We start from the raw sequence: 24,676 nt of genomic DNA, 5'->3' as shown, positions 1-24,676 counted from the left end.
GTCAATATACGCAGGCGGGTGCCTGCAACTCAGTCTACAGGGGTGTTGAGGTATTACAGTCGTTTCCCCAAATGGGACGGCTGCTACAAGTCATAAGTATGTGCACACGCGTTTACCACTGCTTGGGGTACCCCCATGGAATTTTGAAAAATCAAGGCGCGATGTCAAGCTTCAAGGAGCGCAAACCAAACTGCCTCTTGGTAGCTGCTTTCCAGATGGGCTATTCCTCAAAGCGGTGTCGAGTGAGCAAGATTGGGGCTAAGCAGTGATGAATCCGTGTGCTTAGACTTATGATCTAGTGCTGTACTTTGCCAACAATTCCTTCGCGGTTTCAATGCGTGACTTACGAATGAGACCTTTGTCGGATCCTTTTTCGGCGATTTTCGAGAGAAGGATCGTATCCAGCTTCTGCCTCAGGTGAAAGCTCCATGGTGATCTCCTCTCAGCATCGTTCCACATGATCCTTCGACTGTTTCAAGGGCAAGAATGACGTAAAGGCTTGAGAAGAAGCGTGCAATAACAACTGTGCAGATTATTCAATCTATTCCTCTCGTTTCCAGTCTTCGCAGAACATAAGTACTCGTCCCATCCCATTCGATGCAGCTCCATTCCCAATCTCTATAAGTGTTTAAGACAATTCACCATGCATTCATCAACTCTTCTCAGCACTCTCTTTCTCCTCCTCGCCTCTACAGCCCTCGCCAAACCGGCCCCCGACCCAACTTGCTCGTTCGGGGCTTGGACGTGCGACGCCGATACTACTTCTATCATGAACTGTGGCGCCTCAGGCTGGGTCATTACGGCTATGTGCAACTTTGGGTGCTGTCGCTCTACGGGAACGAATGCATACTGTGGATGCTAAGTGACTGTGCCGAAGAAAGAGGTCGATGGACTGGATTTGGCTGTGGTAAGTGGAAACGTTCTCCGTAGAGCTGGGTGGTGGCTAACTCCGTCACCGACAGGACTTGGTTTGGCATAGTGTTCAAAAGATCCAGACTATTCCAATGTACATTTTTGTGAATACCGGATATAATCTCTCTCATCAGAGCTGTTACGTTACTTCTATTGATCTCGTAAACACCCGTGTCCAGCTGCGTGATTTCACAGAAGTGGAAAGAGGAGGTACAGATGCACTACAATGAATAATGTGAAACTTACTCCCAATGCCGTACGTATAAATAGTGGTCGAGCTCCATGATCATCTCTCCGTCGCTTATCTAGCGCCTAGTCGATTTCTATTCAGCTCCCTCAGTCAAAACTCGTTGAAATTAATGCATCCGTCAGCTCTCTCCCTTACCCTACTCTTCGCCCTGATCCCCTTTGCTTCACGACCCCTGTTCAACCTCGCGAGATGGCTGACGGCTGTAAATACGGGGAATGGGGATGCGCCCGTGCTACCGATGTCATACTGTGCGGCGCCACTGGCTATTGGGAGCTTGTGGCGTCTTGTACGCCTGGGTGCTGCGTTGACACGCAGGATGGAACGAATGCGTGGTGTACGTGTTGAGGGAGCGAAAGGGAGTGAGAATTTGGGAAGTGGGGTAGGCAGATTGAAAGAACATGAAGACGGGGATAGATGCTGACGTGTTAAATGGCGTCTACGTAGACTTTGAGAAGAGTACGTTAGGGATTGGATCTTTGCGATGCGGGGAACCGGTGGCGATGTCTGAAGCTTGGAATTTTTGAAGGAAACCGGGGCTTCATAGTAATTTTAGCATTACGAATAAGGGAGAAGTTCGGCATTTTGGACATATGGTAAACTCGCGAGGCTACCCCAGAGAGCGTCAACAGAGCGTATGCAGGTTGAAAGTGTATCCGTTTCTATTAGTACGTTGAAGCCCCATAGACAATGACATGGAAGTGTACGGATATCTATGGCAAGGCACTGTACTTTAAGACGCGGATTTCAGCGGCCTTCAGTCTTCATGATGTGAGGATGTCGCCCACTTACTGTTCTCATGATTCCCTCTCTTTCAACCACATAGCAACCTCTTCAGCACTCTTATCCGGAGGGAAGACCGGATACCACACCTTCACAATAGTCCCATTCCGGATCGCCAGCGTAAGACGCCTGACCAAAACAGAGTCCTCCCATTGAAACGTTGGCAGCTTTAGAGCTCCAACAAGCCGCAATTCGTCATCGGACAGCAGCTCAAAAGGCAGATGCAGCCGCTCCTTGACCTCCGTCTGATACTTCGTGTCTTGCGTGGAAAGACCAAATAGATTGTTCACCCCGTGTACGCCCAACTCGGCCTTCATGTCTCGGAACGCGCAGGCTTGCGGCGTGCAACCGCGGGCACCTGGTATAGCGTTCCACTCATCGGGGATTGTTTCGCCTGGAGCTCCCGTACGCGGGTAACAGAATAGTATGGTGAGGCCTGGGAGGGCGGAGAGGTCAATGGGCTCGCCGGACGTCGCAGTGAGGGGCAGCGAGGCGAGCTTGGTGTTGACGAGATGGGCGCAAGCTCCATCGTCTTGCGGGACGGGCAGATCAGACGGGAAAGTGGTGTCTGTAAGTCTTTAGCAGCTTCAAAGGGGCATCCTGCACGGAGAACTCGCTGACGGTACATTGTGACTTCAAAGTATTCGTACGCGTGGATGAAGCAGTGCAAAGACCGAGAACGCCGACGTCATGCATCTCTCGGATGGTGAAGCTTTCCCTGACGCGTGCTGATGTCGCGATGAGCGAATCACAGGCCCCTAAATAAAGCTGCTTACTATCACACCCCACCATTGAGCTCCCCTCCAGTTGGTGTTGCGCAGTTGCTCTATTTATCCCACCTCATACGTGCTTCTTCCATGTCCTCTCAGCGCCTTTTCCAATCTACCTCCCGACGACTCGTGCAGCTACAACAGCAATTCATTCAAAGAGTAACGTTCGTGACGAGCTCAAGAACGATGGCGCAGGAATTCAAGCTCAAGGACGTCACGTCATTGGACTTGAAGAACGGTGACAAGAAAGAGGTGGAAGTTGAGGGTATTGAGGGTGGCAAGGTGCTGCTAGTCAAGGTCAAGGGTCAGGTTCATGCTACCAGCGCCAACTGCACGCATTTTGGAGCTCCGTTGAAGAATGGAATCCTCACTCCAGAAGGCAGATTAACTTGCGCGTGGCATGGAGGTAAGAAGATCCACCTGTTTGCTTTGAGACGACGTCTCACAGCTTCATAGCTTGCTTCAGCGTCTCCACCGGAGATGTCGAGGATGCTCCCGCCCTAGACGCTCTTTCAAAGTATGACCTCATTGAGAAGGATGGTGCTGTGTACGTCAAGAGTGACGAGGCTACAATCAAGGCAAACCGGCGGGTGTTGAACATCAAGTGCTCTGCAAAGAGCGATGAGAAGGTCCTGGTGGTTGGAGGGTAACTCTCTCCAAGCCATGTCACTTCTAACAGGTCAATGCTAACGTCATGGATCAGAGGCAGCGGCACCATTGGAGCAGTCGAGGGTCTACGCGGCGGAGGCTTCACAGGACATATCACTGTCATATCGAAGGAGGGATATAGGCCAATTGACCGGACCAAGCTCTCGAAAGCCTTGCTGGCCGATGTCTCCAAAGCTGCCTGGCGATCCCCCGAATTCTACAAAGATGCCTCCATCGACATACTCGAGGACGAGGTAACGAAGGTAGACTTTACGAGCAAGAAGGTCTCGACGACATCGGGCAAATCATACGATTACACAAAGTTGGTGTTGGCTACGGGAGGACAACCGAACTGGCTGCCTCTACCAGGCCTGAAGGGTGATCTAGGCAATGTCTTCGTTCTCCGTGCTATCCCAGATACCCAAGGTATCGTGAAGGCTGTCGGAGATAACGGTAAGAAGATCGTTGTGATCGGCAGCTCCTTCATTGGTATGGAGGTTGCCAATTGCCTCGCCAGCCAGAAGAACGATGTCACCGTCATCGGCATGGAATCAGGTACTTGTCCTCCCCTTATTTCACCTACTTTCTCTAACCCCAACCCCCACAGCACCCATGGAGCGCGTCATGGGCACGAAAGTCGGCAAAGTCTTCCAGGGCCTTCTCGAAAAGAACGGAGTCAAGTTCTACCTGAGCGCCTCCGTCGAAAAAGCCACCCCCTCCTCCACCGACTCCACCAAAGTCGGCGCCGTTCACCTCAAAGACGGCACGACTCTGGAAGCGGACCTCGTCATCGAAGGCGTAGGCGTCAAGCCCGCCACCGCCTTCCTCAAAGACGTCCCCGGCCTCACCCTCGAGAAAGACGGCTCCCTCAAAACCGACGAATCGTTCGCTGTCGAGGGACTAAAGGATGTGTATGCCATCGGCGACATCGCAACCTACCCCTACCACGGCCCCGGCGGCGACGGTAACCTAACACGCATCGAGCACTGGAACGTCGCGCAGAACGCGGGCCGCAGCGTCGCGGCCTCGATCAACAACCCCAGCTCCACGCCCAACGCATTCATCCCCGTCTTCTGGTCAGCTCTAGGATCCCAGCTGCGGTACTGCGGAAACACGGTGGGTGGCTACGACGACGTGGTCATTCAGGGAGACACGGAGAAGCCGGCGTTCGTGGCGTACTACACGAAGGGAGAGACGGTGGTGGCGGTGGCGAGTATGGGGAAGGATCCGTACATGTCGCAGAGCGCGGAGCTGATGCGGCGGGGGAAGATGGCGGGGAAGAAGGAGCTTGAGGGCGGCGTGGATATCATGGGGATCGACGTTCCGGCTGAGATCAAGATCTGAGGGGTGGCAGGGATGGGGGCGTGTTGGAGATAGGGAAGGTCGGTAATGATGAAGTTATGAGACAAAATGAGAGATGACTGAGGTGATCGCCTACCTTTGTATTAATGTAATGAGGGTTACATTAGCATCGCTCTGCTAGATGCCATGGGTGCCCTCATATCTTCCATCGGCCACCATGAGGAAGTAATTCCTGGTAAAGCTAAAGCATCAAGTCTAGACGACGGCGAGGAGACTCAGTGCAAGCTAGCTCGTCTCTGTTTCATTGTTTCGGCGAGGGTGCGATTCGCACTCCCATTCTCCAACATCAAGTCGTGACGCTGCGAATCTAGCATATAGTAATTTCAGTCTGTAGGCTTCTCTTTCATTCGCATTATCCAGGGGACCTCCAACGCCAATCCCATTGCCACATCATTTCAGCTCCTCACCGAGCGGGCTAGAAGCCTTTGAAACAAGGAATCTCCCACGGGAAACACGCAATGCAACAGCGCCAGAATGCTTTGTAGATACACATCTATTCCTCCACAACCCTACAGCCTCCCATCTACAGCCCCCTCCCCGCAGTGACCTGCACCCACCAGATGCTATCCATCAACTCAAAACACACTTTCCTCACAACTAGAAACACACACCCCAGGCCCAACACCGACCAAGGATATCTGCCGTGCTCGCCATCAAAACACCCCTACACCAGTATTATGAAACCCACACAATGACCTCGACGCCAGCCCACGCCATGCATAATAAAACATCCACACCGCTAAAACTCACTTCGAGCTCCCGAAAAAATGATGCTTCTTCTTCTTCTTCTCCTCCTTCCCATACTTGATCCCCCCGGACCCGGATCCCGTCCCCGTCACATTCCCATTCGTCGGCCTCGGCGGCGCACCCGCACCACCAGAATTCAGCGTTATACCCGCCAACCCCGCTGTCGGCGGCGCCGGCGCCTTCGGTTTCGTCGCGTTGGGCGGGACCGCTGGCTTCGGCGGCTCGTCGCGCTCGAAGAGGTGGGCGGGCGCTTTCGGCTTCGGCAGCTCAGCTGGGATGCCCAAACGACGCTTCTCGACCGAGAGGTCGCCGACCTGGCGGACGAAGAGGGCGGGCGTGAGCATGTGGGATGTGACGAGGAAGACGTCGCGGGACGTCTTGGCTGAGACTTCGTAGCAGGCGCGCGACTCAGAGTAGGTGGCGCCGCCGGCCATGAAGACGATGACGCGCTGGCGGGGCTCGACGGAGCTGAGGCGAGACTTGGCCCAGGTGGGTTTCGCGGAGCGGAGGGAAGTGGCAGTGACGAGGTCGGAGGGATTGGAGGGGACGGCGTCCATGTTAGGTTTGGTGTAGGGGAACACGGTCTGGTCAAGGGTGCCGTGTACATGGGCCTCGAGGAGGTGTTGGAGGGCGGTGGTGTAGCGCGAGAGAGCGTATTCTTCGGCGTTCGCGGCAGGAGGGGGCTTGTTCGCGAAGATAGGGGGTGGGCCTGGCTTGTTGTCTTTTAGAGGCCTCGCGACGCGAGCGCCGAGGAGGTCGAGATTACGGACGACTTCGCCATCCCCGGGTGGTAGCTGGGCATGTGCGAGGAGCTTCATGAGATCAGCAGGGAGGAGTCCGTCTCTATAGAGCAGATAGAGTGCAATGAGCCGGAGTCGGTCCGGATGCGTGATACTATCTTCGTCAAGAGTGCGAACGATCTGATCTGCTACGTTTTTGGGTTTGCGGTAATCTTCATCAAGACCTGTGGCAAGGGTCTAATTGAGTCTGTTAGCTTCTCCAGTATTTGCAGCAGAATTATAGGCCTACCTGTTCCACTGAAGCTAGATCTGGTAGCTTTTGTTGCTGAAATAGCTGCATACACTCCTGAGCCATGCTTAGATGCAACGAATAAGCTTCCTTCATTTCTTGGAACTGGGGTAGTCCAGCAATCATGTCCTTAATGGCATTCAACCCACTCATCCCGGCCGTGTCCTGGGCCTGGTTTGTGAATTGTGGGTTCTCGTCGAGGAATCTTTGGAAATCGCCCATCAACTTTTCAATGGTGTCCTTCATATGCCGATGTCTGTTTTCTACCCATATCTTGTCCTTTTCACTAATCTCCATCTCCTTCTCCTCTTCATCTGGTCTACCTTCATTCATCTTCGTTTTGTATGTCACTTTCTCTCCTTCTTTGATTGGTAGTAAATCATGCGCCATGGCCTGGTAGGTGAATTCGTGCAATAGCGGAGCGAACAAGTCCATCGACCGATCGGTTATGTATAACGCTCCTCGTGGGCGGTTGGACTGGGGTGGGAAGTTCTCGTGGTATTGAGCGTACATATCTATCTGTTCCTGCACGAAGCGCGCAAGATGCGAGCAGAGCACACTCGCTTCGTGGGAAGGGTTGCGTGGGCGGTAGTAGCGGATTGTAGGGTACTCTCCTAGCGAAACACAGACAGCCACAATCTAGAGCGATACTGTCAGTGCTTGAATGGTTGACTGGGGTCGTAAATTTACCTTTTGTGCCAGATCTTCCATATGATTTCGCACTAGGTTGTTACATGCAGGATGAAACAAGACTGGGAAGCTCCAGGGGTCTCGGAGGGTGACGAGGTGCGACTCGCGCGGGTAATAGTCGATTTCTAGGACTTTGAAGACCCGTATCTGTTCTCGTGCCATGGCCGATCGGTCTATGCGTTCTCGTAGCGGGGGTGGCAGTACTGGTGAGGGAGGGACATCAGCTAGCCGTTAGAACGATGGGGCAAGAATCCTTACATGAGGTCCATATCAGATAGGATCCTCGATATCTGCGTCGCTCAAAGTCGGCCATGACACAGTCGACGATGTGCGGTTGAGCTGTGAGGAAATAGATGGCGTCCATGTCCTTGTTCATGGGCCGCCTTTCCTCAATTCGCTCAATGTCTGGGAACAGGTCAGGCACCCACCACAGGCGTAGATTTGAGGGCAGCCATACTGGTTATTTGCTCATTGAGAATGTCGTCCTCCTTTACAACGTTGGCAATGAGCTTCTGACTCGTCTCGTCGACAATAAGGACTTTCCACTGCAGGTGGGGGTCAGAAGGGCTTCTTCGAGGCGAGGAACGGGGTGGCTACTTCTCCACGGCCGGTGTTCTTGATGCAGTCGAGTATTACTGAAGACCGTATTAGCAACCGAAGCATTCGAGGGGGTATGGAGCTGTACGTTGGCGCTGGGTGTCGATGATGGACGCCCCCATGATGGACAAGCCTAGGCAGGCGTTTGGCGGCCAGACACTCTCAGCAGGGACTGTGCGGAGTTTTCGTTGTAGCAGCAGCTAGAAGTATCTGTTCGGCGAAATTTAGCAAGCTGTTCGTGGCGTAGGACGTGGTCGTGGTCGTGGAGAGAGCAGGCAGCGGAGGGGTGGTGTTGGTTCACTCTCGGCGAAGGCCAAACTCGCTCCGCGTCAATTCGATGATGGAGCCCGGGCATAACTTTTGACGTCGTGCCCAGCCTGTCTCTCCACGCCCACCATTCCCTTCTTTACTTCTTTGCATCTCCAATTCAATTGGACCTAAGCTGACGCCCACCCGCGACCACTCTGCGGCGGTCCAACTCTGCTCCCGCGAATTTGGAATGCGCCCCCAGGGGCAGAGGCCCGGCCTGTGCCTGTTCTGCACCTTGATATCAACTCCGACCCAGTCTCGCGCCCTCCCTCAAATCTGGACAGACAAGACCTCGCCACTCTCTGATATACGACATGCCTCCATCTCGTTGGGAGCTCGGCGCTATAGATCGTCGACAGCAGAGAAACGTCGTCCAACGCGGACGCCTGAGAGGTCTGGAAGGTCTGAGAGGCCTGTACTAGTCGCCCCTGGCAAGAGCTTCATAAAGCTGGCTATACCACCTACTGGGGTATCACAGGTTCTGGGTCACCGTCTGTCCGGTCTACAACAGAGCACTAAGTCATTCCAGGGCATCGCGCGAAGAACTCCCTATGGCTTCACCCCCTCGTGGCGATTTGGCGCCGATAACCCCCTTCATTTCAAAAAGAGAGTTGAGAACGCGCTCTCTACGATACAAGAGGAGCTGAGTGAGCCCTTGTTGCTAGACAGCCTTGAACTTGACAAAACAACGTTCTCAAAGATTTGGTCCGTGTTCCAAAAGCACATCTTATCCCTGGACAAAGCCACGAGCAAAGAGCGCAAGGAGGAATGGGATGCGTTGCAGAACATTCAGGGCGGGAATCGTGCCCTTTTGGATCGCTTGAAGTATGCCTTCTATGGGCATATGGTCGGTTCCAAATTCACCAAAGCGGAGCTATCAAACCAGAAACAGCTGGCAGATCTAAGGTTCCCCCCGGAATGGTTTCCGACTACTAGACAGATGCGGCGCACAATCCATCTCCATGTCGGGCCAACAAACTCTGGTAAAACGTACCACGCCTTACAACGACTTGAACAGGCTACCTCCGGCGTTTACGCAGGACCTCTACGGCTGTTAGCTCACGAGATATACACACGCCTAAATGCCAAGGGCAAAACTTGCGGCCTGGTCACCGGAGAAGAAAGAAGAATACCGGAGACAACAGGCGAGCGAGTGAAGATGTGGAGTTGCACTGTGGAAATGGCGCCCCTGAATATACAGATGGATGTCGCCGTGATAGACGAGATTCAGATGATTAATAGCCCGGAACGTGGTTGGGCATGGACACAGGCTTACCTAGGCGTTCAAGCAAAAGAAGTCCATCTATGCGGCGAAGAACGGACAGTGCCCTTGATCAAAGAACTGGCCGCTTCCATTGGGGACAGACTCGTCATCCACGAGTATAAACGTCTAAGTCCGCTAGAAATGATGCATAGGAGTCTAAACGGAGATCTGAAAAAGCTCGAGAAAGGAGACTGTGTCGTCTCTTTCAGCGTCATGGGCATTCACGCTCTGCGAAAACAGATCGAAAAGCAAACGGGGAGGAAAGTGGCCATCATCTACGGCAGTCTACCTCCAGAGACAAGAGCCCAGCAGGCGAAGCTCTTCAATGACCCTGATAATGACTATGATTACCTGGTTGCCAGTGATGCTGTTGGAATGGGCTTGAATTTGTGAGTAAGCAAGCATTTCAATGCGAATGTGTCTAATGTGTTTTAGGAGTATCAAACGAGTCATTTTTGAAGCTGCTTCTAAGCACAACGGGGTTAGTCACGTTCCTCTGAAGATTGCGGAGGTCAAGCAGATCGGCGGTCGAGCTGGCCGATATCGAACTGCACACCAAGCTACTGTAGAAGACACGGCCTCACTTCAGAAGCCGGATGGCTCTGCCACAAATGTCGATTCGAACGATGCGTCCGCTCTAAGCGTGATTGAAGGCCGAAAAGAGACTCCGCAAAGCCAACAAACCGTCGGCTATGTAACAACTCTAGAAGCGTTTGACCATCGAGCTGTGGAGTACGCGATGAACGCTGAAGCCGAACCCATTACTACTGCGGGAATCTTTCCACCCGCCCTCATAATCGAGCGTTTCGCAAGTTACTTCCCTCCTGGAACCCCATTCAGCTACGTCCTTCTTCGCCTCAACGAAATCTCACGCATCCACCCACGATACCAACTCTGCGCTCTGAAAGACGCGCTCCGTATCGCAGACGCTATCCAGCCAGTCAAAACTCTCACTATCGCAGACCGTATTATCTTAATCGCTGCACCGTGTGGTATGCGCGACCCGCTCCAGCGTGAGATGATCCTCGAATTTGCGAAACGCATTGGCGAACAAAGAACAGCGCCGCTCCTCGATATCACACAGTTCAACTTTGATCTGCTGGACCAAGAGCCAACTGGCAAGCGAGAGTACCTTGCTGCTCTCGAGAGCTTCCACAAGGGGCTTGTGTTGTATCTCTGGTTATCGTTCAGGTTTACCGGGGTGTTTACGCAAAGGGCTTTGGCAGAAAAGACAAAGAGCTTGGTTGAGAAGGCAATTGAGCATACGCTCTCGGAGTTCAGCTTCACGGAAGAGAGGCGTAATGCAATTACTAGCAAACGACAGGAACAACTGCTCCGGCAGTTGAAGATCCAGTACCAAGGAACTGGCCGAGGCGAGGGCAAGGAAGCTCAGGAGGAGGATGTTCAAGAGGAGCAACATTCCGAAGAGGATGCTCTAAAGGAGGGTACTGAATCCCAAGAGGAGCCAGATCTCCAAGAAGATGCTGTGCAGCAAAACTCCTTACAGGAGGGTACTTTACAGGAGAGCGCTGTGCAGGAGAATGCTGTGCAGGAGAATGCTGAAAATCAGCCTGAGCCAGAACAAGACGTTGACAACGAACCGCCAGATGTCAGGGACATCATCACAGACGAGACGTCCTTCAGGGAGGACACATCCAGCACTAGAGACGACTATGGAGAATACCCATCTCCGGAGCTTGAGTCGATCAAGCAACATCCACATCCCCACGCGAGTTAGGCGCCGTAGTGCCATTTCGAAACAGTCGCATTTCTCTTCGCATCTGCATGACAATTACCTGTACAATAAAACATTCTTGGGGTGGGGAATATCGGTGCATTGGCGGTGCTTTGGGTACACGGCTTGCACACTATCCATCACGGAAACGATGGTCGTAGAAGGTATATGTAGGTGTAGATGTATATCAGTATGTTGTATGCGGGTAAGAGTCACCAACCTATCACTCATAACGAAGAGCCCTCAATGCCATGTCATAATCATCTTACACTTTCTGATATATTATTGAAGTATCCTCCCTCAGGACCGATTCCACACCCTCCCCACCACCACTCCCTCAAAACACGGCATCCGCAACGTCATACAACTCCTCACAGCCCCTGTTCATAAACATCCGCCCGCCCGTCCCCGTCGGACGACCCACTTCCTATATAGAGGCCGGCCAAAGTGAGTGACAAGAGAAGGTTAGCATACACGCCTTGGTGATTATCCTCTAAGTCACCGCGGATAGCCAACGGGTCTTCTTCTACTGGTCGCCCTTTGATCCTGAGACGGATGATGCGTACCATGCCCGGCGTTAGGGCTTGCGTGATGGTGCGTATTGCTGTGTCCGGTTCGAGTGCGCAGATGAACTCAATTGCATGACGACTGACCGGAGAGCGCATGCTCTTGGGAGGTGAGTCTAGGATGCAGCCCCCAAACCAAATTGTCAACATCAGTATGACGCTCTCGGTTGAATCTGGTGCGTGGTCGTCCAAGTGGTTGGCGAAGCCGTGAAGTTTGCCTCGAAGTGCTGCCTTGGTAATCGATGAGTCTAACCTTGGGGGGTGCGGGGTTTGCCAACGATCACTTCCAGATCGCTGGTAGATTCGTATTCGTTGTCCGACGAGACCGGTACGACCTCATAGTTGGTACTGCCAGTCGAGAACTTGGCCGCTGCAGCAGATCGTCCAGGTGCGAGCTCTCTCCGACGTGGCTTCAGCTCGCCGTCACTGGCAGATTCGTCGTCGTCGTCCGACGGGTCCGGTATGACCTCGTAGTCGGTATTACCGGTCGAGAACTTGACCGCTGCAGATGAGGATTCGACCGCTACAGTGGGGACGAAATGCCGGTTGATTTTGCGCTTTGGGGTAGGATTAGTGCCAACGGTATTCGCCAGTTTTCTCAGTAGATGGTTTACGCGGGGCTGGACACTGTGAGAACTGGTCGCTCCAGCATCCGTCGAGTTCTATTCCGTGGAGGGCAAGTATCTCGGAAATAAAGAGTTAATAATGCAAGAAATCCAAACCATTACAGGAATTAACAGCAAAGCTCTTAGAGGGAGCCCCCTTTCTCATTTCAGCATTGACGAGCGGATATTATAGGCTGCAAGTCGCGAAACGACACGCGAAGAAGACGCGGCATACTCCCTACTGGGGATATTCGACGTTTATATGCCGCCTATATATGGAGAAGGCCACAACGCGTTTAATCGGCTGCGGAAAGAAACTAAAAAGTCTCTACGAAAAGACCAACCCAGAGTCCATGCCAATGGAGCCTATTGTAATAAGTGTAAGTTTCTGGAGGCTCTCCTACATGTAAATTAAACCGTGCTAACAGGTGCAAGTGGCTAGTATAGATATCTTACCAATAATCTATAGATATCTTACCAATAATCTATAGATATTGCTATAAATGTAAAAAGTTATAGTAGTTTTTAAGCCGCCTAACCTTGCTAACACGCTTAGGCGGCGAATATTGCTACTATTAATAAAGCTAGTAGGCATTAGTCGAGATCACTTCGTAAGAAATTGCACAAGGTCGACAACTCCTGCTATAACCTCTTAGAACGCCGCCGACAAACTATTATCAATACGCCAGAAACGATTAGCATCCGAATATGCTACTGCTGTCACGATAGTGCTACACGCGGAGATTAAGAGCTCAAAGAGGAGCGTTAATTAAGCTATGTACAGTACTAGGTAAAGGGTAAAGACCATGTGAAAGGAACAGGAGCTCGCGAATTTATGGGTGTTGGATCGTGCGTATGGCGCGGGATCCGTGCGGTATCAGGTGACGAGAAAAAGGGGGTGCTGGTTACGTTATGGGTTAGGTGTCACGGGTGATTACCGTGACAATACGCGATAACAGAGCGTATTGGGAGGGATATTACTATGTTCTGATAGAGCAGCATATATTCTAGGTATATCTAGAGGGAGACCTTGCGCCAGTACCTGGCTGGCTCGGTCAATATTGTGGTGATGGAGGCACGAATAGGAGAGGCACGATAGACAGGTGGCAATAATAAACGGCTGCCAAAATAGCCAGCTCGTAATTATTTATGGATGTTTCGAAAAGAGCGCCGCATTTTAAGCATAGCGTAAAATATAGTACAGTATCTAATACCTCCCTACGTAAGCGCGCCAAACCCTTATGCCAAGACACACTACGGACCCCTTCGCACGGATAAGTCCGGAATATATGCTTCTAAGGGCCTATTGCCTTAAAGCTTAGAGGTGTCTTCTTTTATCCTGAAACTATCGGTTTAATGCTCCGAAATATAAAATTTGGGAGATAGTTGTGGTGCAGCAGGGAATAATCGACAGTATAATCAAGAACGTCGTAATTTTTTAGCCGCACACTAGTTTCCTAGGGAGAAATGTCTAAAGAATAATCATAGGCTAATTATAACATGATGGAATCGCGAGGGAGAAAGTGGGATGCCTAAGTAATAGATTCATTGCGGCACAGGGGGGGACGTTAGTATTCTTCCTCCTTTGTTGGGTGGTGATCCTTGTTGCTGTGCCTTATCGTATGGTGCTTGGGGAAACCTAGGAGGAGAATTGAAGTTCTGAAGGTATGTTGTATTATAGCTTTGGTAGTGCTCGAGCCCCTCATTATTGACAACTTCAGGGCCGTGCGAGGCATGCCGGGGATCTGTCATCGCGATAGGAAAATGTGCTGAGGAAGTGGAGAAGGCAGGGAATACAAGGCCTCCAATATTTCCTATCTACCCCACAAATTTGGCTGTAGTATAGTGGCTGTGTAAACACAAGCGAGAGCATGAGGCAGCGGCTGGAGCCTTGAGTGATAGTGGTGTTTCTCTTCTCGAAGCGAGGAACAGTACCGTTTTGACGTGGAATTAAACAGACAGGAAAGACTGATAGAGAAGTGGAGTCGATCCGTTTAGAAAACAGTGAGATGTCTTTTTCATTTCGTAGAGAATGCCACAATTGCTGGTGACCATGATCTCTGCGAGGACATATGAGCTTATGGGAAAAGATGCGCTACTTAGGTATTTGAATGGTGGTGCATGGTGGCGCAAGTTGGTCAACCAAACAGCCTCGTCCATTTTCAGCCTTGCAAAGTTAGCCCTCAACCTATTCAATCCTTGTCCTTTGAATGCCTAGCCTAGCCTAGCTTTCCTTTGGCAAGCAAGAAGACTATGCGTTTGCTTGGGTTGAGCGGCGTATCTTTAAGGCGTGCCATTCTCGACTGAGTATAGTATACCTATATGTTGCTGCCTGAGATGCCCCAGCGAGTTTACTAGCTGCTCAAGATGACGGATTTTACCTCGCGTGGAGCTATGAAAGTACCATGAGGCAAGGCAAAACGAGGCATTGTACTTCTCTTTTGGCCTAAAAGCGAATTAGGGCTATCACAAACTACTCTCGCTCTTCTTCAACTTCTGCCAAACTTCCCAGTGCCTCTCCAAGTTCACTCTCATCAGCGCCGGCTCTTGACAAGCATAATGACCCTGCAGCATCTTCCGCGTCGCCACGTCTTCGTCGACCAGCCCTGCCGTAGCCCTCCTAGATCGTGGCATAATCATGTGCGGTGTAAACTCCTCCACGTGTTTCCTATCTTCCTCACTCGGCGGTGCGATCAACTCCGTGCAGTCTGAGAAGCCAGCCGGCTTGAACTCTTCGACATAGTGCGCTTGACGCGCTGCCAGCGAAAGGCCGTTCCCGAACTCTGGCTCCCAAGAGTCCCAAGCCTCTTGAAGGAGATTGTCAAAAGAGACAGCTAACTTGATTTCGACCCGCGGGTGCTGCTGGCATAGCTGGTGGATGAGAGGATTCACGTCCCGTATTTCCAAGGGACCTTCCCATATTTTCTGAATCCGAAGCTCTAGTTTTTCAAGTCGGGGAATGTGGAGTAGGCATGCAAGCTTTGCACGCCTCTCATCTGCCACGCTTTCTTGTTCGTAAGATTGATCAGAGTCAGATGTGACGCAGTTGGATGATGAATCTTCTATTATCTCGACGCTCAGTTGGCGGAGGAAGGCGGATGGCATCACGCCGCTACCCCATCGGCAGAAGCTTAGCGTTTGGTTGAGGGGGGATGATGATGCGATAGCGAAAGCATTGAGGCCATAGAATGAGTCTGCCATCTCGGAGGCGAGGAGAGGTCCCACCCAGCGGGACGACAGGTGATGTTCGGGGTCAATGTTCGGGTCAAGAGCGGTCAGATGAGAGTAAGCAAGGTTGATAGGTTGGGAGTCGGAATACGTGAAGAGGTAGGAGTAAATTTGGTCGCGGAGTTCACGAGGAAAGCGGAGAAAAATATGGATAACCGTGTCGAGAGTGCGTTGTTGGAGTTCCATGTGGGAAATCTTCTGTGGCTGAGACATCTTCGATAGATCAGGAGGTCTGGAGAAGCTGATATGTTTGTCGTTGTCGAGCTTGATGCCCGGAACGTGTCAATTCCTTGTCCTCGTTAAAGAGGAGAATACTGATTGAATGTGTGACAAGAAGGAAAATGACACAAAAGAGGACCGTATGAAATAGAGACGAAGCATAGAGTGAGATGTTGGTGCCTGAGACGCGCGGTCGTTGCACGTCAGGCCTTGGCGGGATGCCCTGCACCTGCTATCACATAGAGCTGACAATATGCAGATGGCGATGAGAAAAGGAACTGTAGGGGCGAGTAACGCGTTCGTCTTATCGTCACGTGATTATTTCTGCGAATTCAAACGACATAATGCCTCGTCATAGATATCCGTACATCCACTTGCCGCTGCGTGAGGAACCTCATAGAATTTCCAGCATTCCCAAAGAGAATAAAGTTTGGCATTTTAGACAACTAGTAACTCGCGATGCTACCCCAGACAACGTCAGCAGGGTGTACGGAGATTGAAAGTAGCATGAAAGTGTACGGATATCTATGGCAAGGCGCTGTATCGTGGAGAACCAAAGGCGAAACAAGGGCTACTACAATCCCTTTCCCGAGAGCCGATCTCATATGAAAGGAGATAAAAATATTTGGTTTTACAAATGGACTGATTCAGCAGCTCGAAACGCCAACCTCGGAGCTTCTCACTCATCACCAATTTCCCCACATTCGATACGACGGTCGTACCGGCACCTCCCACGCCAGCCCACGAGCCGAGAATGAATAACAGCTGCTTTTACCGCTGCAGAAGCTTTGTCTTTGACACAAGTTGGGGTTAAAATCTCTAATAGAATATGGCTAAAACCACTTCAACACTGACACCGCAACCTTTCAAGAACGAGCCAGCAACACATGCTACAGCGCCCTCTAGTGCGACTGATGGCTTCTTCCAAACACCTCCGAGGCTAGAGAACCCATTCCTCGAGGATGAGGCATACAAGCGGCTCTTCTCTTGTCTGTGTACTTCATTCCAACTGTCAGAAATCAAGCTAATATCACCAAGTCTATCTCCCCAAGCCCCTCCAGACTTCCCTAAGTACGCCTATAGCCCGATTTGGTGCACTCACTCTTGCACCATCTACCCTCTCCCACGTGCACAATGCCGAGTCCAACCCCCCGCGTTTGGTGTCCCATACCCCGTTTGGCGAGCCATCCAACACCCTCATCACGAGCCCCGGATGGCAAGCTCTGCAGTCCCTCGGCCTATCCGAGGGCATAGTCGCCATAGCCTACGAGCATGAGCAGGGTGCATACTCCCGCCCGCATCAATACTTAAAGTACATCCTCTGGCAGCCCAGCTCCGCCGGGGTGACATGCCCAAGCGCTATGCAAGACGGGGCAGCGCGATTGCTCTCTCTACACCTTGCCAGCAAAGATGTTGAGAGGAGCGAGACTGAGCGACGAGTCTTCGAGCGCGCGTACAAGCATTTGACAGCCAGAGACGCGGAGGCATGGACGAGCGGGCAGTGGATGACTGAACGTCAAGGCGGGAGCGACGTACGGAATACGGAGACTTTAGCTACCTACGCGCCTACTTTCTCCCCTGAAGAAAGCACCGTAGACACCGACGGTCTGCCTCTAGGCCCCTGGAGCATCAGCGGCTTCAAATGGTTCTCCTCCGCCACAGAATCCAACATGACCATTCTGCTCGCCAAAACGCCCTCCGGAGCTCTCTCCGCCTTCTACGCCCCTACGCGCCGTCAAGCAAAAGCCGCCTCAACCAGAGAACACGCCCCGAAAACCGAACTCAACGGCATCACCATCCACGCCCTGAAATCCAAACTCGGCACCCGCCCCCTCCCCACCGCGGAACTCGAGCTCAACAACACCCGCGCCTACCTCCTCGGCGCGCCCGGCACCGGCATCAAAACCATCGCCACCATCCTCAACATCACGCGCGTGCACAACTCCATCAGCGCCCTCGGCCTCTGGGCGCGCGGCCTCGCCATCTCGCGCGGCTACGCCCGCGTGCGGCGCGTCGCCGGCACCCTCCTCGCCGCGACCCCGTCCCACGTCGCGGAGCTCGCGCACCAGCACACCGAGTTCCGCGGCCTGGCGCACCTCGGCTTCTTCTGCGTCGCGCTGCTGGGGATCGCCGAGGCCGCGGCGCCGGGCTACTGTCCCTCCCCTCCTCCTCCCGCGGACCCAGCGACCTCCGCAGCGGCGGCGGCGGAGCGGCTGGGCGTGGCGGTGGAGCAGGCACCGCTCCTGCTGCGCCTGCTCACGCCGGTCGCGAAGGCGCTGACGGCGCGCGCGGCGATTGCGGGGCTAGCCGAGGGCATGGAGAGTCTCGGGGGTGTGGGGTATTTGGAGAATGAGGACGTGGGGGTGAATGTGGCGCGGCTGTTTCGGGATGCGAATGTGTTGAGTATCTGGGAGGGGACGACGAATGTCATGGCGGAGGATTGCGTGAGGGTGCTGAAGGGGAGAGGGGGGGCGGGGGCGGTGGAGGCTGTGAGTGAGTGGGTGGGCGGGAGAGTGGAGTTGTGGGAGGGGAGGGGAGGGGAAAGCGTGGTACGGGTGTGGGAGGGGTTTAAGAAGATAGTGGAGGAGACGAGCGTGGAGGAGCTAAAGGTGAGCGGGAGGGAGGTTCTGGCGACGTTGGCGTGGGTTGTGGTTGCTGTTTTGCTCGGGGAGGATGCCAGGAGGGATGGGGATGCGGTTACGGGGGAGGTAGCGAGGAGGTGGATGGCTAGGAGGATTGGAGTAGAGAAGAAAGATTGGAGGGAGGCCGTAGAGTGGGATCGGAAGATCGTGTTTGGCGAGGAGAAGGTGGGAGATAGGGCGAGATTGTAACGCAGTCAAAGCCCCCTTGAAGTCCTACATATACCGTCTACAATGCTAGAAGGATCAATAGCGCATGCCTAATCCATATGAGCAATCGAGTCTTGATGAACGACGCGATGTTGTAATAATATAGCTTCCCCTTACCAAGCAGACGCAGTCCACGCGCAGTAAACCAGGATCCCAAAACAGTAATCTCTAATCAAAGCACTATAAAAGGTAGCATACAAGCATACGCAACTCTACCTATTTACAATTTCTCAAAGCATGTTAAAGCACCCATCACGGCAGCAGAAACTCGTACCTAGATCCATCTCTTTCACATTCATGAAAGTGAATCGAGACAGCCCCAAGCACCGGCAGAAGAGCGTACACACCTACTACTCCCCAGCATTATAAACGCACAATACAACGAAGCCGTATCATCTTAGGATGAAAGAGTGTTGACTGACAGAGTCACAGACCTAGCATATGTCCACCTTGTTACGCCAGCCTGAGGTAGCCCAGACCAGCACGTGTCTCAATCATCCAAACAAGAAAGCATATTAAGGCACTTCAGACGGCAGCAAGAGTCTTACATCACACATGGAAAGCGCCAAAAGGAACCAGAAATCAGAGCTCCGTCTGCCAAACCGGCAGCAGAAAAAATGTGTATTTGTTACAACAGGACCCATAGATCCATGCATAGGTATATCCAAAACACCGTAAGACATCCAGGCCCAGTAATGCAGACCCCGTCATCCAGCCCAGTCCTCACAGTAGTCCAGTGTGTACGAGTTGCGCCATCCCATGCACCGAATGCAATGCAGTACCCACGCTATGCAAAACAAGTACAAAAAAGGAGAGGGAAAAAAAACGTGTATCAGAGGAAAATGTGTGTAATTGACGAGAAAACGCCCTCTTGTTCCAAACAAGTAGTTACCGTTTCCAAAGTAGTCTATCAATAGCGCTTTATCGCGCGGGCATCAAGCCCAGAAATGGAAGAAAGTTATGACAGGGCCGCCGGGGCTAGGCATCTAGGCGCTTAGCCGCGTGAGAAAGAAAGAGATATGTTGTAGAGAGGGCCGGCAGGGGGGCAATTAGACGCGGCCACGGAACTTGGCGGAATTGCCGTGTTGACGCATGTGCGACACGACCTTGTCTTCGTCGGGCACGGCGCGCGCGGCGAGGGTTGCGGTGCTGAGGGGAGCGGTGACGGTGACCATTTCGGTGACGGTGACTGTCACGACGTCTTCGGCGCCATTGCCGCCGCCGCCGATGCTGGTAGTGCCGGCGCGGTTCGTGATGGTGGGAATAGGAAGCCCTGCAACAGGGCTGTTAGTCATGGTAACAAAGGTAGAGATACCCGATGCGTGTGGATGAGCGGGACGATTGGTGATCGTCGGAATGTTAGGCATGCCTGGAGCACTGCCAGAAGCAGGGCTCGAGGCGGAGGAGGGGGTGGGTTGAGTCTCACCTGTAGTAGTAGGAGCTGCGCCAGTGGGCTGGCCACCTGTAGGTTGAGCCGGACTTGTAGCACTAGGAGCCACGCCGGTGGGCTGAGCACCTGTAGGTTGAGCCGTTTGCTGGCCACCCTGCTTCTTGAAGATCGTTCCGAGCTCGCCATCGGTGGGATTCGTGCTCGATGGCAGTGCAGTGCGAGACTTGAAGTCGGACACGGCTATTGTCCACGAATCTTGCTGGGCCAGTGTGAAGGACGGCTTGACATTCGTGTCGACTTTATCAACGATATCGACATCCATGCAAGAAGTGTAATACTCGTCTTTGCCAAGTTCATCGTTGCCATCCTTGCCGGGAAGGGTAGGCCATTGCCAGACCCAGTAGAGGGTGAGCTGTTCGCCAGTCTTGGCATCCTTCGGGATCTGGAAATCGGTCTCGCAGAAAAGGGGGAGACCGGCATTGGGTGTCGTGGCCATGCGTTGTACAGCGATAGGAAAGGCACTTTTTTCGTAACAGCGGCCGTCATCAAAGGTCTGCGCCGTAAGAAGTCTACCGTTGCCATCCCCACCCTTGCCGTCGGCAGTCCACAGCATGACGTTGGCGAGAGTCTCGCCTGGTTTTGGGTTGGTGGTGGCAAAGACGTAGTTTGTACCAGCCTTGTTGGGCTTGCCTTGTAGCTGCAGAGGCTGCGAGATGTGGCCATTCTCGGAGTATCTCATGGCGACATAGTTGCCGGGTGCAGTCTTCAACTTGGGGAATTTGTCGGCCTGGCCAGGCTTCTGAGCATCCGGGTTACATATGTTCATTTGGTCGGTGATGAACAGCCCTGTTGCGACGCTGAGGGGCAGGCTATACTTTTGATGGTCCTGGACGGCGCCAGCATTCGCGGGAACGCCCTTATCCATGAAGTTGCGCATGTAGCCCCACTCGCCAACGTAACTTCCATTGTCGTTGATATTGACTAGCTGCTCGATCCAGGAATGCCCGGCGACGTGAGTGGTAAGTAGAGCGGCAACCGCGATGCGGCCGAAGAAGGCCAGCTTTCCGGAAGTGGGCTTCATCGTGCGTGTGCGAGCGGGGGCGGTGCTCGATTTGTGTTGTATCTTGACCGGCAAGAGGGTTTGGAGTGCGAAGGTGGAGGGAATCTTTGTTGCTGAAAGTTTGCTTGCGCGCCGAAAGATGTAGATGTGTGTGACAAGGTGAAGAAGAAAAGAAGCGAGGTGGGGTGCAGAAGAGAAGAGATATATAGTGAGTCGCAAAGAGCATTATACACGCACAATAGAAGGTCCGCGACGGGGATTGGAGTGTGACGTTCTCGTCAAAGCCATTGTGTAGGGCTGATCACGCGGCGCTTTGTCCTTCACAGAAAGACATGACGAGCATTCTCAACAGCACAGCTGTACAGGAATCATTGTGAGGCGTGTCCCGGGGCAAGTGAAGGCTTTTGTACAGAGACTGAGTCGGAACTGGAAACAAACCGCCGGGACGACTGATCGCCACTGGGACTGTCGCGCATGGAACGAGGCCACGGCAGCCAATCGAGGGACTGTGGACGAAAATATCGAAACGGAAACGCTCATACCGCATCTGAAAACAAGCTTCTATTCCGACTGCATAGCGTGCGATCAGTGTTTCAGGCCTGGCCGTCTCCGTAGCCGCCGCATGGCCAACCGCCTCACACCACCCATCATGAGGCTCTTTCGCTAGCGTCTGCAGCGCGCGACGCGTGGGGAGACGATGGCTCGTTCCAGGCATTCTTATTAAACTATATCCCTACTTACTATTGATAGCCCTACCCACTATCGATTGCTGATACTGTTCGCAGAGCCGTTGGCGTTTGGAAGAGTCAAACGCCATGAGCAGTCAGTTATCCCCTCGACGACTCAACGATCTCGCATCACGCTCTAACGATGAGTACTCCGTTCCAGTATCATGCTTCACCAGCACCGCGTTTGCAACAGTCACCGCAGCAGACTCTGATGAAAGACGGGCCTCCAGGATTCGCAGTGGAGAATGCCACTCGACGAGTTGACGCGTCAGGGTGGTTTCAATGGAGTTGACGGCATACGCAGGCCGCGATGCTCGTCTCAAAGACGTGCGGGAGAGGGTTTTCTGAGGTTGAACGACAGGTCGTCGCGGTCTGGCCTGGCGCTTAGCTCGAAGTTGAGGAGGTGTCGTCGACAAGTCTGGCATCGTTTCAGGACATATTGGCGAGAGCCGGTTGATTGGCTGAGCCTGCAACCTGGCCCGACCACGCTTTCCAGGAATACACTCTTATTCCTATCTATTCCCCTGGGGGAGAATAGGATTGTTCGCAGCAGGCCGCGCGCAGGCAATATTTGGGCGAGTATAGTTCTCTTGATGGCGAGTGGATCTGAGGCCCCTTCCTGATTGCCGCTGCAGGACCATAGGCAGGTATTGCTCAGACTCCGATGATTTGCCTTGCATTGTATGATCAGGAACATTGTGCAACTCCCAGAGGAAGAATGAGTCTGCTGGACATATTGTAGTTCACAGCTCATCATCATTCACAAAGCTATCGTCATCATATCTGCGTGCTAATAGTGTACGAAAGTATGCATTCATCTGAATCCGTTCTCAGGAAAGTCCTGACTCATTGAGATCCAGCCTATAGGCTGCGACATGTCGTGATCAGTCCATGTAAGAGGTATATCCGTGACTCCGAAGTCCCTTCGCGCCAACGCTATGCTTCAAGGAAATAACAGGATGCAAAGAATCCTACTCAAGTTAGAACCACGCCAGCGTCCATAACGCCGGGTAGTTCGGCCACCGCTCCTGCCACTCGCCAAGAATCTCCGGGACCTTTTCATCAAAACCCTCTCTCGACTTCCCACTGCCGTCCCAACCAGCAGCTCCATGGATTTCTCGCTCTTTCGCGGCCGCTTCGTTCAGCCTGAGTGCTAGATCTAGGATCGCCCCACCACCAACACTCGCCTCCTCGTGATTGTCCTTGATATCGATGTTGAAGACGTGGACCGGCCGATTCAGCCGTCCTCCTTTATTATGCAAGTCCTCCAGCACGGCATCGAAGCAGCGTTCCTCGCATGTAATAATCACGTCGACGACGCCGGCCTCTGTGCCATGAAAGCCCTGGTCGCCATTGTGATCTAGCCGCGGCTTTCCAGGGACCCAGTCTTGGAAGCGCTCAGGGTACGATTTGATGGTGAGATTTCGCGCCAGCATAGGTAGCAGGCCGTTGGCGGCGTAGAGTTGCGGGTTCTGGGCTTGCAGCTCGTTGTGGATGGCGTTGTAGGTGATGCCGTTGAAGGCGTAGACGTTGGGTTCTTTGATGGTAGGGCCAGGAAGGCGAACAAGAGACCCTGTACCAAAGGAGATGGTCGGGAGGTTTGCGCTCGCGAGTCGGAGATGGGCTTCCATGGATCTTTGGGATGATTAGCTGGTGTGCTATGAGGGGCTGGGACTGGAGACGAGGGCTGAGGTGGAGGCGAGAGAAAACGAGTCCGGCCTCATCTTTAGAGTTGCAACACGTATGTGATAAATCATGGCAAAGCAGGCGTTTTCTAATAGGTTTGAAGGTGACGCTGTTTCTATGGAGTCGCGATTGTTGCTAAACGTACCTGTTTTGATTGCTAGCACATACCGTGCAGAATCGCAGCTTGAAGCCCTCATCCGCCACGGCGCCCGTCGATGGCTTCGTGTTGTTTGAGCCGACCAGTTCCATTTTCGTCGAGTCTGGATGCGCTTCGATGGGTGGCGGAGGAGGTATCAGAGCGACTCGACGTCGAGGGTCGACCGACATCGTGGCCAAAATACCGAGGAAGGTGCGAATGCACGGCGAGTCCCAGAGGCCGGAAGCAAAACCCCTCCGTCAGGCTGGAATGAATACAGAGATCTCTATAGCTGCTTGGCACGGGTTCGTCAGTCCAGTGTCTATGCCATGTATCCGGTAAGGCTAGCATCGTGCAAGGTCAGGGAATCAGATTTTGCGTATATTAATTTCAAGGTTGTCTCGGCATTTCAAAAGATACGACAGCTCCAATAAGGTGTTCATCATGGTAGACCTCTGGCATGTACGCGTCCTCGAGCAGAGACTCGAGGGCAGGCTATCAACGTGGCTGACTTACTTGAGAGGGTATTACAGGCGGTAGGCAGGCTCAAGGCACTGTGCAAAGGTGGCAATGACTGAGGCCGGGTACTATGTAGAATGAACTGTAGATATTGATGGAGGGGATGTTGCGGGAGGTCGGTGTGGAGTTGAGATTTCGTGCCCAAGCGTGCCAAGCTTTCCCGCGAACGACGCTAGGCCGGGAGTCGGAGGCCGGCCGATCACGGGACAGCAATCTCGGGATGCCGTCAACTGGAATGTCCCCCGAAGCCGATACGTAAAGGTGGGGGAGGGGCGGTCGCGGGCGGAGATGCTGCTTGTTCCTGAAGTCAATAGGCATCGTGGTGCTATCCACTGTGCGCGGCATGGGCGTGCGAGATCTGCTTCAAGTCCCAGAAATGCTCCCGCCAGGCCAGTCAGGCTCCGCGCCGGCTTCAGTTGCTAGACCCTGCGGCCCCTGTCGCCGTGGATCTGGCGGGTGGGCTCGCTGGAGAACGAAGGTTCTTGGACATGGGATGGATGCCGGGGGGAGCGTGGAGTTGCCGGTATCATCGTGACAATGCTCCGTCCCCGTGTTCTTCTTTCCCATTTATCCAGCCGACAGCATCGCCAGTCAGTG

The 24,676-nt window shown here is 53.1% G+C and overlaps 11 protein-coding genes across 11 annotated transcripts; 5 read left to right on the top strand and 6 right to left on the bottom strand.

The window, feature by feature from the left end:
* Positions 1-525: 525 nt before the first annotated feature.
* Positions 526-1,173, top strand: BDZ99DRAFT_460258 (uncharacterized protein). Its single transcript, XM_033719347.1, has one exon. The coding sequence runs from the start codon at positions 644-646 to the stop codon at positions 860-862; it is 219 nt and encodes a 72-aa protein (XP_033579888.1). The 5' UTR covers positions 526-643; the 3' UTR covers positions 863-1,173.
* BDZ99DRAFT_244820 (uncharacterized protein) lies at positions 1,041-1,716 on the top strand. The gene is made up of 2 exons (XM_033713627.1): positions 1,041-1,168; positions 1,229-1,716. Exons 1-2 carry the CDS (start codon positions 1,164-1,166, stop codon positions 1,581-1,583), a joined length of 360 nt encoding a protein of 119 aa, XP_033579887.1. The 5' UTR covers positions 1,041-1,163; the 3' UTR covers positions 1,584-1,716.
* Positions 1,717-1,814: 98 nt separating this feature from the next.
* Positions 1,815-2,661, bottom strand: BDZ99DRAFT_460256 (uncharacterized protein). Its single transcript, XM_033719346.1, has 3 exons — positions 2,564-2,661; positions 1,952-2,510; positions 1,815-1,890 (listed from the first exon to the last, which is right to left on the bottom strand). The coding sequence occupies exons 1-2, from the start codon at positions 2,568-2,570 to the stop codon at positions 1,957-1,959; spliced, it is 561 nt and encodes a 186-aa protein (XP_033579886.1). The 5' UTR covers positions 2,571-2,661; the 3' UTR covers positions 1,815-1,890; positions 1,952-1,956.
* A 103-nt stretch (positions 2,662-2,764) lies between these two features.
* Positions 2,765-5,113, top strand: BDZ99DRAFT_460255 (rubredoxin-NAD(+) reductase). The gene is made up of 4 exons (XM_033719345.1): positions 2,765-3,118; positions 3,169-3,358; positions 3,416-3,915; positions 3,968-5,113. Exons 1-4 carry the CDS (start codon positions 2,899-2,901, stop codon positions 4,702-4,704), a joined length of 1,647 nt encoding a protein of 548 aa, XP_033579885.1. The 5' UTR covers positions 2,765-2,898; the 3' UTR covers positions 4,705-5,113.
* Positions 5,087-8,048, bottom strand: BDZ99DRAFT_244671 (Sec1-like protein). Its single transcript, XM_033713625.1, has 7 exons — positions 7,874-8,048; positions 7,786-7,823; positions 7,646-7,733; positions 7,447-7,593; positions 7,189-7,391; positions 6,499-7,137; positions 5,087-6,446 (listed from the first exon to the last, which is right to left on the bottom strand). The coding sequence occupies exons 1-7, from the start codon at positions 7,905-7,907 to the stop codon at positions 5,469-5,471; spliced, it is 2,127 nt and encodes a 708-aa protein (XP_033579884.1). The 5' UTR covers positions 7,908-8,048; the 3' UTR covers positions 5,087-5,468.
* A 236-nt stretch (positions 8,049-8,284) lies between these two features.
* BDZ99DRAFT_381376 (uncharacterized protein) lies at positions 8,285-11,096 on the top strand (the record flags this gene model as incomplete). The annotated part of the gene is made up of 2 exons (XM_033715237.1): positions 8,285-9,747; positions 9,794-11,096. 2 exons carry the CDS (start codon positions 8,285-8,287, stop codon positions 11,094-11,096), a joined length of 2,766 nt encoding a protein of 921 aa, XP_033579883.1.
* A 368-nt stretch (positions 11,097-11,464) lies between these two features.
* BDZ99DRAFT_473671 (uncharacterized protein) lies at positions 11,465-12,384 on the bottom strand (the record flags this gene model as incomplete). Its single annotated transcript, XM_033721850.1, has 3 exons — positions 11,465-11,697; positions 11,913-12,321; positions 12,382-12,384. The coding sequence occupies 3 exons, from the start codon at positions 12,382-12,384 to the stop codon at positions 11,465-11,467; spliced, it is 645 nt and encodes a 214-aa protein (XP_033579882.1).
* Positions 12,385-14,577: 2,193 nt separating this feature from the next.
* Positions 14,578-15,940, bottom strand: BDZ99DRAFT_244613 (uncharacterized protein). The gene has a single exon (XM_033713624.1). It carries the CDS (start codon positions 15,703-15,705, stop codon positions 14,731-14,733), a length of 975 nt encoding a protein of 324 aa, XP_033579881.1. The 5' UTR covers positions 15,706-15,940; the 3' UTR covers positions 14,578-14,730.
* A 600-nt stretch (positions 15,941-16,540) lies between these two features.
* Positions 16,541-18,644, top strand: BDZ99DRAFT_437653 (acyl-CoA dehydrogenase/oxidase C-terminal; the record flags this gene model as incomplete). Its single annotated transcript, XM_033717592.1, has 2 exons — positions 16,541-16,700; positions 16,750-18,644. 2 exons carry the CDS (start codon positions 16,541-16,543, stop codon positions 18,540-18,542), a joined length of 1,953 nt encoding a protein of 650 aa, XP_033579880.1. The 3' UTR covers positions 18,543-18,644.
* A 627-nt stretch (positions 18,645-19,271) lies between these two features.
* BDZ99DRAFT_437652 (uncharacterized protein) lies at positions 19,272-21,031 on the bottom strand (the record flags this gene model as incomplete). Its single annotated transcript, XM_033717591.1, has 2 exons — positions 19,272-19,833; positions 19,987-21,031. 2 exons carry the CDS (start codon positions 21,029-21,031, stop codon positions 19,610-19,612), a joined length of 1,269 nt encoding a protein of 422 aa, XP_033579879.1. The 3' UTR covers positions 19,272-19,609.
* A 1,425-nt stretch (positions 21,032-22,456) lies between these two features.
* BDZ99DRAFT_460251 (RNA polymerase II subunit A C-terminal domain phosphatase SSU72) lies at positions 22,457-24,172 on the bottom strand. The gene is made up of 3 exons (XM_033719344.1): positions 24,077-24,172; positions 23,570-23,852; positions 22,457-23,373 (listed from the first exon to the last, which is right to left on the bottom strand). Exons 2-3 carry the CDS (start codon positions 23,749-23,751, stop codon positions 22,719-22,721), a joined length of 837 nt encoding a protein of 278 aa, XP_033579878.1. The 5' UTR covers positions 23,752-23,852; positions 24,077-24,172; the 3' UTR covers positions 22,457-22,718.
* Between the last annotated feature and the right edge of the window lie 504 nt (positions 24,173-24,676).

This window comes from Mytilinidion resinicola (genome assembly GCF_010093595.1).
Source record: "Mytilinidion resinicola strain CBS 304.34 unplaced genomic scaffold BDZ99scaffold_5, whole genome shotgun sequence".
Taxonomy (NCBI): Eukaryota; Fungi; Ascomycota; class Dothideomycetes; order Mytilinidiales; family Mytilinidiaceae; genus Mytilinidion; species Mytilinidion resinicola.
This window is presented reverse-complemented; position numbering and strand designations above follow the sequence as displayed.